The sequence below is a fragment of the Nannospalax galili genome, unplaced genomic scaffold (genome assembly GCF_000622305.1).
Source record: "Nannospalax galili isolate Female #2095 unplaced genomic scaffold, S.galili_v1.0 scaffold95, whole genome shotgun sequence".
Taxonomy (NCBI): Eukaryota; Metazoa; Chordata; class Mammalia; order Rodentia; family Spalacidae; genus Nannospalax; species Nannospalax galili.
This window is the reverse complement of record NW_008342393.1, coordinates 4205812-4221805: the sequence shown is the minus strand read 5'-3', so window position 1 is coordinate 4221805 and position 15994 is coordinate 4205812. Positions and strand designations below refer to the sequence as shown.

Genomic DNA, 15994 nt, shown 5'->3' with positions numbered 1-15994 from the left:
ACAGGAGGTGTGGAGAAGAGGGAAAGGAGAGAGGCTGGATCTACTGACATCTTTGAAAGCTTGTTCATTTATTTCCTTTGTTATTTTGTTGTGCTGGAGATGGAATTCAGGGCCTTGAGCGTGCTAGGCAAATACTTGCATCCTCAGCTCATTAAAAGCTTTCAACTGTTAGGAATGGATGGATGCTAAACCTTCCCAAACTGTTTTGAGCAAGCCTTCTATTCCTACCCTATCCCTCACCAGGTGTCCTTTCTCTCTTAGCCATAGCTATGGAGTGATTTATTGTCTGTTTTATCCACCCTAACTAGCAGACACTCGTTACTGCTCACTTACATGCCCAAACTCCCAGTGTTGGAGACCACATCAGCTCTGACACACCCAGGGGTATGCTTTGCAGTGAGTTTAACAGCCACAGTTGTGGCTAGAGACTAGGAAGCTCCTTCCTCTCAACCCCTTAGAGGGAACAAGGGCCTTACCCATTCCAAGCCAGTGTCAGAGCTAGGCAGCAGACACAGAACACTTGCCATTAGAAAGCCAGGTATGCTATGTACTCAAGGCCTCTGCATATGGCAGAGGATCTATATAGGGCAGAAGATGGATTAAAAGCCCTCAGCTCTTGAGTCTATGCCAGTGTTGCCAACAGTCCCAGGATTCCCTTCTTGGCTGTGTTCTAAGCTTTCAGCAGGTACAGAGCTTAGTACTCAGACAGCTCTTAGTCTGACATGGGAGCTGGGTTCCTCACATATTTGAGGCAAGAGGAACAAGCAAGTTATAGGTGGCTCTTAGTTGGGGAATTAGCTCTTCTAAGGAGGAGGAAGAGGTATAAATATGGTGGATGGGAAAGAAGTGCTCTGGAAACACTGCTTTGTTATTGTTGGTTTGTTAATTTTCCGGGACTGGGGATGGAACTCAGGCTCTTGCACATGCTAGCCAAGCACTGTACGCCTGAGCTTCATCATCAGTCCAGGATGTCTTGAGCCAAAAGGAACAATGTGAGAGGAATGGCCAGGTTCTCTGAGATGAGCCTAGTGAGAACAGGGCCAGGAAGTGGTAGGAAGACCCCTGCGTTGGCATCACCATCTTTTGTAGGACAGGCTTTGTGTCTGGGTGGAGGTTTCAAGGATTGCCTGGGTTTGTCTGAATATGTTTTCTCATCTGTGGCCCACCCTTCCCCCACGCCAGGCCAGTTGGTAACCCAGAGCTGGCCATCGAGTGCTTTGGGCTGGCCCCTCCCAGGGCTGGTGATGGCAGTATATGCCAGGAGCTGTGGTCACCCCTCTTTCTCTCTCTCTCCCTTCTTGATATGCAAAGCATTTGCGTCTTCTATTCTTCTGAAGGGAGGAAGTGGTCTCACCACAGCTGGCAGGACTGTTTGAACAGAGTTCCCCAACTGGTGGCATCCTGCCCACAGATGGGTCCCTGGGTACCTGCCCTACTGGGCCCCACCCCAACTCTGCTCCTCTCCTGCCCCATTTCTGCTGTATTTACAGGTAGGATGGAGAGGCCTCTGATTTTTTTCCCCCATTAACTCTGATTTATCCTTTGGGGAAAAAATAGCCTAAGTCTTTGACAGACCTCATGGAGCATCCCAAAGGCCAGAGGCAGAAGTGGGCTGCTAGTTAGAGAAGACTTCCTTTCCTGTCTTTTTCCTACCTGTGGCAGGGAAAGGGTCCTCCCATTTCCTAAGCTAATACCTCAGTGCTTACTGATGTGATAGTTCAGTGTGACTATCACAGGCCTTTAAAAACATTTTTCTTTGTGGGTGTGAGGGCCTGGGCACAGCGCCTGTTTTCCAAACTAGCAGCCAAGACCAGTGGTTCAGTATATGGTTTGACGACATCAACAAATGTTTGAAAATGGAACCACAATGGAAAATGAGAGGGTCACCTAGTCACTGTAGGGTCAGAGATGGTGACTGTGGACACCTGCAGTCACAGAGTTCTCAGTGCTGGCCAGTGGACCAACCCTCCAGAACCTTTTCCTGCTTTTTGTTTGGCCAGAGTCCTAAGGGACTGGCTCCCTGCTGAATTGAGCTCATCACGTGGCTACTGACCATCTCTCCCCGGCCAGGCCCCACGCTGCTCTTCACTTCTAGCAGGTACAATGGGTAATGTTCCCAGGGCCCAGCCTAGCTCTGCAACTGAATATACCCAGAAGGCAAGGGCACTGGAGACATTGAGGGCCTGACTCTTCCTGCCTCTGGTCATGGAGTCCAGATAGAAATTCAGCTGGTTAGAGGCCAAGAAAGACATTCCATCCTTCTTCCTTTTATTGCCCTACTAGGCAGCTCTTTGGGAAGCCATCCTCTACACCCATGCCTAACTATCCTTCCATATACTGTCCTGGAACCTTGGAATCTCAGGCAAGTCACCCTTGGTCTAATCATGACCAGTTTTACAGAATCTGAGCATCTACTGCACATCCGGCTGCTCCACTAATGGTTGGTAAGCAACCCCATGTCTCAATTGGCTACTCCCACTGGCCAGGGTATGAAGTAAATCCTTTCTAGCTCATGAGTCCTCTGATAAACATGGCTTTTTGATCTTCTATTCCTAAGCTCTCCTCTGCTTTTGAAGGGACCTTTAGAATGACCACTTATACTGCTACCCCATAGCCTGTCCTAACCCTGTCCTGATGACCTCCTTGAGGGTAGCCTTCCTAAAGTCATAGCTGTGACTTTACTGTGCCCTAAGAAGACTGTGATCTGAACCATTGTGGTGAGACTCAGAAAGGAGGATCTTGAGCAACCAGGAGAATGGTTCCCCCACACATCTAGTACATTTGAAGGAGCTGAAGACCATACCTTCCTGCATGCCTATCCTGACAGCACTCAGGCAAACCTGCTGTGTTGGGTTCCTCAACCTGCTCTAATAGTTACCTCAGACTTAGTGGCTTAAGACACCAGACGTGCATTCTCTCACATTTCTGGAGACCAGAAGTCCAGGTTCGGTTTCAATGGACTGGTACCTACATATTGGCACAGCTGTTGAGCTTTTTACTTTGCTTTTTGTGATAAGATCCTTACTGTGTAACCCAGATTGACCTTTAACTCACTGTGTAACCCAGGCTGGCCTTGAAATAGGAATCCTACTACCTCAACTTCCCCAGTGCTGGGACTACAAGTAAATGCTACCATACCTGGCTCAGGACGTTGCTGGGAAGTTCTCTTTGCCTCTTCCAGCCTATAGTGTCTGCTGGCCTTGGTTTGTAGCAACCTCACTCCAGTCTTTGCTGTGTAGTCATACTGCTTTATCCTTTTCCACATGTGCACTATCTCCATTAGCCCTTCTCTTGCAAGGATACTTGTTAATGGCCTTTAGGGGCAAACTCAGGAATCCAAGAATACTCTTCCTATCTCAAGATCCTTAGTTGTATCTGCAAAATCTTTGTCCCATAAGGTAGCATTTATAGGTTTCTGATATCTTTGCAGGGGGTGGTTTTCATGTTTATCCCCTCTCCCATTTATTTATTTTAGGGGATTCAGGATATGGTTGAAGGACTGGTTAGAAAAAAATAAAACCATTTCATGTTCTTACATACCCCCACTGAGTTGACACTTCATAATTCACCATTTACACTTGCTTTTGCATCATAATTTTCTGATATTTTACAGTGGGTATGTGTCATTTTATAATGAGAAGATTCAATACTAATATAGCCAGTAGGGATTAGGAAGCATAAGAAACTGCTTGGAAAATTCCCAAAAACATAAAATAGAAAATAAAAATTGTCCACTGACAGATACTACTTAGATTTCCAGTGTGTGACACTTACTGACCTGGCCTCTTCTATACCTCTGTTCCTACCTCACTCTGTTCCCACCCTGCTGACTATCTCAGGAGTCTTTTGTTTTTGTTTCTTGAGATAGGTCTCCCTGTAGCCCCAACTGGCCTGGATCTTGCTATATAGATCAGGCTGGCCTTGATCTCATGGAGATCCGCCTGCCTCTGCCTCCTGTGTGTCTGGTCCATCTCAGGAGTCTTAAACATACTAGACTTGCCTTGCCTGTGGTTTTTCCCATTTGCTGTTCCTTCTATCTGGATCACTCCTACCTCAGAGATCCAGGCAGCTCACTCCTTCACCTCCTTTCCACTTTGTTCGGAAGTTGCCTGGCCAATGAGGATTTTACTGGTGATTCAGATCTCATCCTCCTGCCCAACGTTCTTGTTGCCTTGTTTGCTTTATTGTTCTCTTTTTTTGTGTGTCTTTTTTTTTGAGACAGGGTCTCTCTGTGCTTTATTGTTCTCTTTAGCCCGTCACTCTGAAATTTATTATTACTGTTTTTTATTTTTATTTATTTATTTTGTTTATTATTTTTATGTTTCACAAGTGCAGCCAACTTTGTCTTAGAGAGCATTTCTATTTGACTTTCTAAAACATGGAAGTTCATCTTTTAAAAAATATTTTATTATTTTTATTTTATGTGTATTTGTGTATTGCCTGCATGTAAGTAAGTGCACCCATGTCATGCAATGCCCATGGAGGTCAGAAGAGGCTGTCAGATCCCCTGGGACTGAAGTTACAGACAGTTGTTAGCTGCTATATGGGTGCTGGAATTTGAACCTGGGTTCTGCGAGAACAGTCAGTGTTAATCACTGAGCCATCTCTCCAGCCCCTTAAATTTTTTTTTATAAATTTGTTTTTACATGTATGTGCTTGCTAGTCCATATATGTACCAAGTCCATGCAGATCCCCACAGAGGACAGAAGAGGGTGCCAGATCCTAGAACTGAGTTAGAGGCAGTTGTGAGCTGCCTATTGTGGATCCTAGGAACCAAGCCCAAGTCTTCTGCAAGAGCAGCAAGTGCTCTTAACCCCTGAGCCATCCCTTTAGCGACCCCCATATCACTCTTTAAACTGATCCCCAATTAAAATGTAAACTCAGAGGTCAAAGATTTTTGTTGTTCTATGACTATTGTGTCACCAACACATGGAACAATTTCTGTCCCACCATATGCATTCAGGGACTCTTCACTGAGTGCCTGAGTAATGCATGCTCTAAACCCTTCTGCACAGAGGAGAAAGAGCAAAGAACAACCAGCACAAGGTAAGGAAGGTGAGACAGGCTCCCCGATGACAAGGCTGGGGACGACTGTAAGGTGGACCATCTTAAATGAGGAGACCAGGCTTAGAAGTCAGTGGGTGAGGTTAAAAAAAAATTAAAAAGGAGATGGAGTTGGGGTTACCTATGCAGGACAGAGAGCCCCTGGGATGAAGGATGACATGGTGATGCCTATGGTAGGGGTAGATGTTGAGACAAGGTGATGCCCTTTACATATACACAGAGTGGCAGTAGTTGGGGAAGGCGTGGCTGAGAAGAGAAAGGTGGGAAAACATTAGGAGAGGGGATGACCCCAGCTGCATTGACTTTTGCATCCTTCCTCCATCCTGTGCCGGCCCACACATCTCCTTCACCCCCTCACATATCTCAGAAGGTATTTGAAAATTTTAAAGGTTTTAGAAGCCAGTGGCAGCTTGATTGAGGCTGTTTCTCCTTGTTCTCACTGCCCACCTGTGACCACAGTTTCTTCCTGGAGGAAGTGAGCATCATCCCCTTTGGTTTTTGCCACCCCAACTCCGTGGTTTTTGCCACATTTCAGAGGTGACAGGAATGTATGGGACTCAGCTATGCTTGCAGCTCTGGCAGTCTACAGGCTTGGCTTAGGCACACCAGAAAAGGACATGGGTGTGTCTACAGAGACCCAGTAGCCAGGGAGAAATGGGCTTTTCCCTCTCTATCAGTGTGTGTAGCAGTTCTTCTGAGGTCTGACACAGCTCCTTGCTTTACAGAGATTTAAGGACCAGCATCATCTGAGCGCTCTGGGGCACACACTTCTAGCTGCCCTTTTGCTAAAGGAGGAATGGTAGGAGTGGGATCTGAGAATGTTCTCCCTGGTGGTGCCAGAGTTAGGACAGGAAGTTCAGGAAGTTAGGGCATTTGTCTAACCCTGGGCATATTTCACAGCCTGGTAAAGGTCTTACTCCTGGGCAGCTGCAGACAGGAAGTGCCAGGGACCCAGTACACAGTGGCCTTTCTGCATGCAGCTGTCGCATATGGCAGTCTGCTTTCACAATCCCGGCTCAGACTGCCCTGCGAGCTTCTGTTAGCAGCTGTTGGGTGGTGAAGAGTCGTGTTTTCCCTACTGATCCTCCCCCTCTCTGTTTGCAGCAGCCTCTGGGGGAGGTCAGCAGATCTCTTGGAGGAGATGGTTCCCAGGCCCTTGTGTTTTTGGCAATCTGTGCACAGTAGTCAGAGAGGAGCTGGTCCCACTGGAGTGTTCCCCTCGGCCCCTCCCTTGGAATGGAAGTAGGATGGTGATGGTGGGGAGGAATCTTGGCCAGTTGGAGTCAACAGCTTCTGCTTTGGGGGGGTCTATCCATCTTAGGTCTTTTGTGTTCAAGAATCGGAGGAGAGGGTGGGGGAAGGGTGACAAGTAGAAAGGAGTTCCCTATGAGAGGCAAGGAAGGCCCATGAGGAGGAGATATGAGTAGACCAAGGGGTCAGATCAGTGCTGGGTTCAGAATTCTTGCTCATTCAGAGGAGTTTGGGGTCCTCAGCACTCCCTCTGTGTGACAGAACAAGCTTGTGGCATCATGCTACACAGGAGCCTCGTGCTTCATTGGGGGCACCTGTGGAGACCTTTCTCCTGTTTTCTCATGGGAGGTCCTGTCTGATGACTTGTTTTCCATGGGCTCCCAGGCACCTGGGCAGAGGGAAAGAATAAAGGATGCAGGACTTCCCTGGGCCTGTGCTCTTCTGAAGCTGGTTGGGAGAGGGACAGTCATTGGCCTCACCACTGAGGTGCACCTGGACTGACTGAGGCAATAATACTTGTATGCAAGTGACAAAAGAGTGGATGAAGATGTAGCTCTGTGGTAGAACCCTGGCCTGGCATATGCAAGGTCCTGGATTCTATCACTGGCACTGAACACATAACTTAAATCATAAAAGAGGGGCGAGGTCAGCCTTGTTGGACCTTGTGGAAGGTTTCCTGGAGGTTGTAAATCCAGATGAGGCTATGCAGGTGTTTCTTCTGCCTGGAAGAATCAAAGCAAGCTGGGTGTGCCCACAAGGTTGATGAACAGATGTGAGGAGGCTTCACAGGCCATCAGCTCTGCTCAGGAAACCCTGTGGCTGCTTCCTGGGCCTGCTGCGGAGCTGCTCTGTCTCACTATATGTCTTTCTACAGACGCCCCTGTCCTGGCAAGAGCCAGAAGGTGAGTGCGTCAGCTCCTGCATGCACAAGCGCTCGGCATCCTGGGGCAGCACAGACCACCGAAAAGAGGTAACTGCCCTCTCTCTGCAACCTCTCTTCCATCTCCTAGCACTAGCTCTGCCCTGGGGACAGCTATGCTTTCAGTGTCTCGTGCCTCCTCCTGCCAGCCTCCTTCTGAGGGGATGGCTCTTCAGCATTGACTCCCAGTGCCTCCCAGTGGCTTGGTGTTAGGAGTGCAGACCCTCTTGCTAGAGACAGTGGCAGCTGATGCTTCCAGCATGTTGTCTCTGGGGAGTCAGGGAGACAAACAAAATGTTTGTCTCAGTTTGCTTTAAAGTTGGACTCAGATGAGTAATTCAGAGACTGAAAGAAGACAGGGAACAAGCCAACCTTATTTACTATTTAACTATCATACAGCTAGTCTTTTAAAAGAAGGGAAAAATAATCCTGGGTTCCTGAATGCTTGGTCTTGGCCCTCTCTTTGCCCTAAGAGGGCTGGCTGGAACCATTGAGACTGAGGAGAGAAAGCAATAGGCTAGAATTCTAAAGTTTCCAAACCAGCTCCTTCTGACCTGTCACATGGCAGCTCCAAAGAGAGCGATAACTTAGTAGGACTTATTGTTGCCCCTTCCTAGAGGAAAGTTGTTTCTGTTCTTCTTGATGTTTAGAGCAGAGATAAAATGTGAAGTGATACTGCAAGGATAAAGATAAGTAGAAATGTAAACAATTCTTGAACATCAGAGTAAACAGATTTTGCACAGTTAGGGTGGTAGTCATGTTCAAAAGCACATTCTTGGGCTGGGAGATGCAGCTCAGTAGTAGAGCAGTTGTCTAGCATGCATGAGGCCCTAGGTTCAGTTCCCAGCACTGAAATTAAAAAACATTTTCTTCTTGGCTATCTTCACAAGTTTTATGGCAGTAGGCAGCATCCCACTCAGGTTACAAAGGCCCAGAATTAGAGGTATGACTGGAATAATATTCAAAATTATCTGATTTTTTTTTTTGAGACAAGGTATTGCTATACAGCCTAGGCTGGCCCCAAACTTTTGTGAGTTTGCGGCCAGCCTGGTCAACATAGTGAGTTCCAGGACAGCTGGGGCTACAGAGAGAAAAAACAAAAAAAAAGCGGGGGGAGGCTAGAGAGATTACTCAGTGATTAAGAGCACTTGTAGAGAACCCAGGTTTGGTTCCCAGCACCCACCTGATGGCTTACAGTGGTCTATTAGCACCGGTTCTAGGGGATCTTGTGCCGCCTTCTGGCCTCTGTGGGGACTGCACACACATGTGCACATACATGCAGGCAAAACACTCATACACATAAAACTAAATAAAATCTTAAAATGGGGAAGATATTTCCATCCTTCTTGGTCTCAGAGCCTTTGGGATACTTGAAAATATCCTTTGAGGAATGAAGTACTATTCACACTCTGAAACACTGCCTTCAGATTACAGGTGGCTCATGTGGCAGCTAACAACTGTCTATAACTCCAGTTCCAGAGGATCCAATGCCCTCTTCTGACCTCCAAGGGCATTGCATGACATGTGTGTACCTACTTACATGCAAGTGATACATTCATATACATAAAATAAAATAATTAAAAAATTAAATAATAGTAAGTAATAGTAAGGTATCTAGTTCGGATGAGGACTGATCTTCATGGTTTCAGTATCACTAAGCTGTTTTGAAATGAAGATTGACTTCCACGTTCCTTTTATCTATCATGGACCTGTGGCAAGGGCCACCCCTAGAAACAGGGACCAGTGTACTTGTGCTTTGTCTTACCTTCCTTTCTCCTCTGTGTCTTTGGCTACTAGATCAGCAAGTTGAAACAACAGCTGCAGAGGACGAAGCTGAGCCGCAGTGGAAAGGAGAAAGAGCGAGGCTCCCCTGTCCAGGGAGACCATGCTGTGCGGGGAGCAGCAAAGGTATGCTCTCCCCCCTGATCCCCCCTGACCTTCATGGCAGACTTCCCTGATGCGTAAAGTTCTCTCTGGCCTTCCAGCACTGAGCCACACTATGTGTTTTTGTGGCTACATGGATAGCCAGGGAAAGTTTTCGTCCAAAATTGGACTTGTCTGAGTGACATTGGAAGAGCCTCTTGCTTTTCTCATTGCCTTTCTCCTCTACCCTCATCTTTGTGCAATTTAGACAGTGACTCTAAAAGCATACTGCAGGAATCTCAAAGTTATGGCTCCAAGAGAAAACCCCATTGAATGGACCTGTTGGAATCTGCAGCTTTACCTAGTTCATCCTTTGTTTACTTGCTCATGCTTTGTGGACATGGCCATCATTCCTAGTCATAACTGATAACTAGACAGGGTTTGGTAGGGGCTTTCTGTAACTGCTTCATTTGTCTCTCCTCAGGTGTCCCTTCCCAGCTTCCCCCCAGGGTCCCCTGTCCTGCGACTTAGCCCCTGCCTACACAGGAGCCTGGAAGGGCTCAACCAGGAGCTGGAGGAGGTGTTTGTGAAGGAGCAGGGTGAAGAGGAGCTGCTGAGGGTGAGTGGTGGCTGTCCTGAGTGTGCTGATAGGCTGTGCCTGCATGAGAGCAGTTAGCAGTGTCATTCTCTGGGGCCTTTCAGGCTGTAGCTCTGTAAGCAAGGGCATATAAATGCCTGCCTTCCAGAAATCACAAATGCAGTTCATTTGTGTCATGTGGACACAGGAACAGCAGGGCGGGTAGGTGCAACTGGGAAAGGCCTTGTGGTGGGGATGGGCACATTAGTTACTTGTCTTGGTGGTGTGACAAAGAACCTGACAAAAGCAACTTAAGGAAGGAAAGGTTCATTTGGGCTCACAGTTCCAGGGTACAATCCATCATAGTGGAGAAGTCATGGTGGCCAGACCTTGAGGCAGCTGCTCACATTGTATCCGCAGTCAGGATGCAGAGAGCAAGGAATGCTTATGCTCAGTTCGCTTTCTACTTTTTATTCAGTCTGGGACCACTGCTTATGGAATGGTACTACCCACATTAAAGGTGGGTCTTCCTACCTCAATTAACCTAATTTAGGTAATCCCTCACAGATATACCCAGAGATGGTTTTCATGGTGATTCTAGCTCCCATAAAGTTGGCAGTCAAACTTAACCATCACCCATGGGCAGACAAGAGGGTTCCCAGCTGAAGGAAACTGCCAGCTCACTGGCCCCCGAGTTGTGGACAACATCACTGGCCTGTGCCTCAGCTCATGCCACCTTGCTTTCAGGTCACTACTTCCCTCCATCTGTCTCCATCTGGTGACACGCATCCATCTTCATGCCCAGTTGCCAAGTATAGCCTTCTCCCTGCCTACTCCCAGGCAGAATTACATGCTACCTTTTCTGCAGTTCCGAGCAAGTTTTATACTGACACGGCACAATTAGGGAATGCCAGTTGGGCAGTATGAACATAATTCTAATGGGCAGAGACGTTAGTTTACTATTTACCTACTGGCTGATTTTTAAATTGGACATATGCAGGATTTCATATGTACCCAAACACATGCATACAACTTAGTGCCCTGGGGTCCCAAATACTATCAAATGTTTAAAAAAGGGAGTGATCAATACTTAATCTATGGTAACCATCTGCATACTTGTCCTTATAACTTGTTTGGTTTTTTTGAGATGTCTTTATAACTTGTGTAGTATTCTGGTACCTGGCATCTGGCGTGTCACCCTGTGTACATCAATCACCTTTGTGTCCCAAGGGCCTGGAACACAGAAGGTTGCTGATAACATCACACAAATGAACATGACTGTACATTGGACTGACAGTGCCATGAGGGAAAAGAACAAAGTACTATGGGAGAAACAGGGTTGTTTCTCCTAGACTGAGCATAGGTCAGGAAACAAATGGCTTGAGGAAGTGGTGTTCTGTTCGCCAGGCTGAGAGGAAAGACCCATGTCACAGGCCAGAGAAGGTCCAGGACTGAATCTCTTCTTCCTCATTAGATTCTTGAGGTCCCTGATGGTCACCGGGCCCCAGCTCCTCCTCAGAATGGCATCTGTGACCATCCCTTCCTCTTCCTGGAGCCAGGGAACTTGGCCAGCTCTCCCTCCATGCCCCTGGGATCCCCCCAGCCTTCTGGCCAGTTCAGCCATGAGGAGCACCGGGGTGCCACCGAGGAGCTGGCATCTGTCCCCAGTGACAAAGGTAAGTTGTGGAGCCGAGGCGCTAGAGCTGGCTCTGGGCTACAGGAGGGACTCCACTTTGCTTCGAAGCAGTTCTAGGCCTGGCATTGTTACAGAGCAACCAGAATCTCTTTGTGAGTCATCATTCTGCATGCCATACCAGTGATAATAATGGCCCTTTGCAGCACATTCTGACTTGTAGTTTATATAGAAAGTCTCTGTACCTATACTTTTACTGACTCTTTACTGGGATCCAAAAGTGCAGCTTTTCCCATCCCTGTTTTTTGGCTGAGGTTCAGAGTACCAAGGTTAAAGCAGGGCATCTCTGTCTAGGGGTCCACTCTTCTCATGTCCGAAAGGGCTTCAAAGCAATTATAAATGAAGTAACAAAGTATGGTCCCTTACTCAAAGTCTTACAGTTTGACCAAGACTGACACCTCAGCTTTCTGACTCCGAATCCCCAGTTTCTTTTGTGCCTTGACTGTTCACTGAGAGTAAGGCAGGAATCCTACTAAGGCCCTTTGTTAGAAAGCACTGTTACCCACACCACTGATTTGATGCTCACAGTAACCCATGAGGTGGGCTGGGCAAGAGCCTGATCCAGCAGTACACATAGGGAAGTAAACAGAGGAGGCGTAAGTGTGAGAGAAACAGATAAAGTCAATATTTGCAACCCAGGCCAAGTATAATCACAGGATGGAAAAGAGAGGAATTTTATCCTCTGGGTGGGGTTGAGTCAAGGTTGCTTCATGAGTTGGTACAGGAGCATTCCTTGCAAGGAGGGCTAGCTTTTCTAGAATATGGAGGGGAGGAAGCTGTGGTGCTCCGAGCTGGGAGTGCATTACTCTCAGGAGAAGGCAGAGGGATGACAAGTAGGTTCCTTTAAAATCTGGAGATCCAGGCTCCTGGGAGTACAGGATTGATAGAAGATGAAGTCAACTGCTTTTTTCCTTTGGTGATGGTGCTGGAGATAGGACCCAAGGCCCCATACTTGCTTAGCAAGTACCCTACAACTGAGCCCCTCCCCCCGCCCCCCAGCCCTCAATCGTGTAGAATGTGAAGCACACCAGCCTGATTAGCAGAGCCACCTGGTCTCTACACAGAAGGCTTGAGCTGAGGAAAGCAGAGGCTTTCCTTTGTCTCCACTGACTTAGTCCTCTATTTGCAGCCTCCTCTCCAGGCCACCCAACCTTCCTAGAAGATGGCAGCCCATCTCCAGTCCTTGCCTTTGCTGCCTCCCCTCGGCCCAATCACAGCTACGTCTTCAAACGGGAGCCCCCAGAAGGCTGTGAGCGAGTACGAGTGTTCGAAGAGGCCACGTGAGTACATCCCATGAATGGGGCATAGAAGGGGGCACAGCATTGAGGGTAAGTGCTGTGTCATCCCACCTGACAGGCCCTTCTTCAGTCTTATACTCTCTTCTGTCTAGAGGTGTTGTCAACCTCAGATGATCAGTCTTGCAGATTTTCCATGATAAAACTTGTTGACATTACCTACTCTGAGCACTTACATCTTTGCTTATCATTATCTCCATAGAAACCTGCTCTCTGCCCACATGCCAGCCACAAGCGCAGGAGGAGCTGGAAGGGGAAGAGATCTGAAACCTAAGCCCTTTGTTCCTCTTATTTTTTTTCCCATCTCTAGGGAAGGTGTGAGGATTTGCTAGACCATAATGGCAGGGAGGAGAGAAAGAAAGAGACAGAGGACAGAGGGGGCGAGAGAAACAGAAACAGAATGAACGTACCAGTAGTCCTTTACCCCTGGCTGTATTGGTTCCAGTGTTGCAAACTTTCAGATAGAAAACTCTAATTCTTGCAAGAAAGAATTATGGAATATTCTCAAACCCTATTGGATAGTTCAGAAGCCATCTGCTGATCTTTTTCTAGTCCCCTCCCATCAGTGGAGGTTGGAGTACAGCCTTTCCAAAGACCACCCCATCTCCCTTGTGGGCCTTGGAGAGCTTGTTACATTTTCTCTTGTAGCTTCCTATTCATCTAGATAGATTCACACTGGGAGTTGTGGTTTCGATGGCAGCCATGAAGTTTAGTCATGATGTGGGAGTGAAGATTTGGCTGGGTCTGGGTTTCGGGCATTGAGGGCACTTATTTGTATCTCAACTGAGGGAAAAGACGACCTATGGCAGTAGGCATTCTGGGAAAAAAAAACTACTACTAGCAGGGCTTTATTACTGTTACTGCTGCTGCCTGGAGATCCTCAAGCCCCTGGTCCTCTGAGGCATTTATGGAGGGAAGAGACCAGTTCCCATGGTTTATGCATACTGGGCTTTTCTGGCCTCACTTACTCCACACTGTAAACGCAGATGGAAATAAGGCAATGGCCGACCCTCATTCTGTCATAGACTGTGAGGCCACAGCGGGCACACTGTCATCTTATCTGGCCCCTTACTCTGCATTAATCCTTTAAGAGGAATGGTATTTATCAGTTATCTCCTAAGATCTCCTGGGCTTCATTCATTTTACCAACTTTCCTACTGCAAATTCCTTGTATACAGTGATTTTTTTTTCTTCCCTATACTGGGGAATAGAACAGACCCTTGCAATTTCTAGGTAAATGTTCTACCATGTAGCTACATCCCAGCCTAAGAGATACTTTTAGTTGTCATAACTAGGGAGATGGGGGACATAGAACTGCTGGCATCTAGTTGGTAAAGTCCAGAGATACTGATAAATGCCCTGTGATGTACAGGGCAGTGCCTCTGTACCCTAGTCCCTGCAGCAGGGAATCACTGAACCCTAGATGTCAGCAGGGCTAAGGCTGAGAGCCCTGCTTTAGGCTTAGAATCACAGAAGGTCACTGTGCCTGGATCTCTGCTTTCAGACTAGTGATCTGCCCTGAAACACCATTTTCTGTTGAAATCTTTCACATGAAAAGGCCCCTAAGTTTCAGTCTCCTCTTATAGAATCACAGTGTTACAATATTAGCCCTCCTGTTGAATCATGTTGAAAAATAGTGGATAGGCCCAGGGTGTAGTTCAGTGGTAGAGACCTGCTAGATTGAGAACCCCAGCAACCCCAACACTGAAAAACCATGGCAGCATCAATGAGAACCGAGGGACCTGAAAAGCTGGAGAGCTTTTCAAGTTGTCCAAGTTACTGTCCTCTTGGAGCAGGGACCCAGCTGCCTGACCACCTGGCTGACACAATCTGTCACCCTCTCTCCCTGACTGTTTCTCTCTGTGCTTGTGTGTCTGTGTCTCTCTCCATCCTCCAGGTCCCCAGGTCCTGACCTGACTTTCTTGACTTCCTGTCCTGACAAGAACAAAGTCCATTTCAACCCAACCGGCTCAGCCTTCTGCCCTGTCAGCATGATGAAGCCCCTCTTCCCCAGCATGGGTTTCATCTTCCGTAACTGTCCCTCCAGCCCTGGCTCACCTCTTCCCCCTGCCAGCCCCAGGGCACTGCCTCGGAAGGATCCAGAGGCTTCCAAGACCTCGCCATTGCCATTTGAGCCATGGCAACGCACCCCACCATCAGAAGAGTCTGTGCTTTTCCAGAGCTCCTTGGTGGTCTGAGAGGGGGACACACATAAACACACAAACACACACTTTACCGTGGAGACCAGTGCCTTGGTGGCAGGCTCCTCATTAGCTCCCTGAGCTGGGGAATGAAGGAGCCCTTCCCTCTTGGCTTTTGAGCACTTTCATTTATTGTGTCAAAGCCCCAGGTCCTTTGTGGTGAGCACCAGCCCCCAAAAAGGGAGGGGACCCGCCTTCTCCACTAGCAGTTCGGCAGCTCACAACTCGCACCTGTGTACCTGCTGCTCCCCTCACTTGTGGGAAGATCTTGAGTCCCCTGCCCCAGGGTGTGAGTCCAAATGACTTGTCATGAAATAAGTTGGCTGTGACTGAGAGAAGGGGATGCCACAGACTTCCTTCCCTCTCCACCTCCAGAGATACAGAAGAGCAGACCAGAAGATAGCTAGTCCATCCCCATGCCTCTCTCCTAGAGGAGCTGACCAAAGTGGCCCTTGGGCCAGAACACTTGACCAATTCAACTGTTGGCTAGGTGGGGAACCATGTGTTTTTCCCAAGTGGCATTTCATCTCACTTTCACCCTGACTAAAGATTGTCTTAAGTAGCAGCCCAGTCCTAAGTGGGTGATAGGGAAGAGGGAGAGCTGGCATACCTCCAGGTGGCATGTACTGGTTCCATATCCTCCACGTGCCCCAGAACTGGGCTGGATTAGAAAAATGCCTATTTTTCTTATATTGATGTAGAAACTCTATTTTCTCCCAAAGACACTATTTTTGCAGCTGTTTGAAGTTTGTATATTTTCCGTACTGCAGAGCTTACACAAAATTGAAGAAGAATGTTAATGTTCGAGTTTTCTTATCTTGTGTTTAGAGGTTGTTTTTTGCAGATCTTGTTAATAGACCAAATAAATAAGTATTCCCAGCAGCTTGGGTTTTGTTTTATATTTGGGGTAGGAGTGGGGTGGAGACGGAAGGTATTATAAGATCACTCCATCTTGTCTTCAAAAGATGCAGCTTCCATTTACAACACAATGCTGTGGGTCTAGATGCTGTATGGATGGGTTTTACTGGGGACCCTTCACAAGGATGCAATAACACACCTGAGGTCTGTTTCAAGTAGAGACAGCATGACGTCCCACAAGTGGATATAAGAGTTGTTGGGGGGCTGGGCTTG

The 15994-nt window shown here is 47.6% G+C and overlaps 1 protein-coding gene across 1 annotated transcript in view; it reads left to right on the top strand.

Moving 5' to 3' along the window:
• The window catches only part of Fam117a (family with sequence similarity 117 member A), a 43713-nt gene extending 27968 nt beyond the window's left edge, over positions 1–15745 (top strand). The window contains exons 3-8 of the mRNA XM_008838321.3: positions 7190–7285; positions 9032–9142; positions 9582–9716; positions 11149–11350; positions 12497–12647; positions 14560–15745. Of these exons, the coding sequence (XP_008836543.1) occupies positions 7190–7285; positions 9032–9142; positions 9582–9716; positions 11149–11350; positions 12497–12647; positions 14560–14860 (996 nt within the window). The 3' untranslated portion in view covers positions 14861–15745. The remainder of the gene's footprint in view (positions 1–7189; positions 7286–9031; positions 9143–9581; positions 9717–11148; positions 11351–12496; positions 12648–14559) is intronic.
• Positions 15746–15994: the final 249 nt, after the last annotated feature.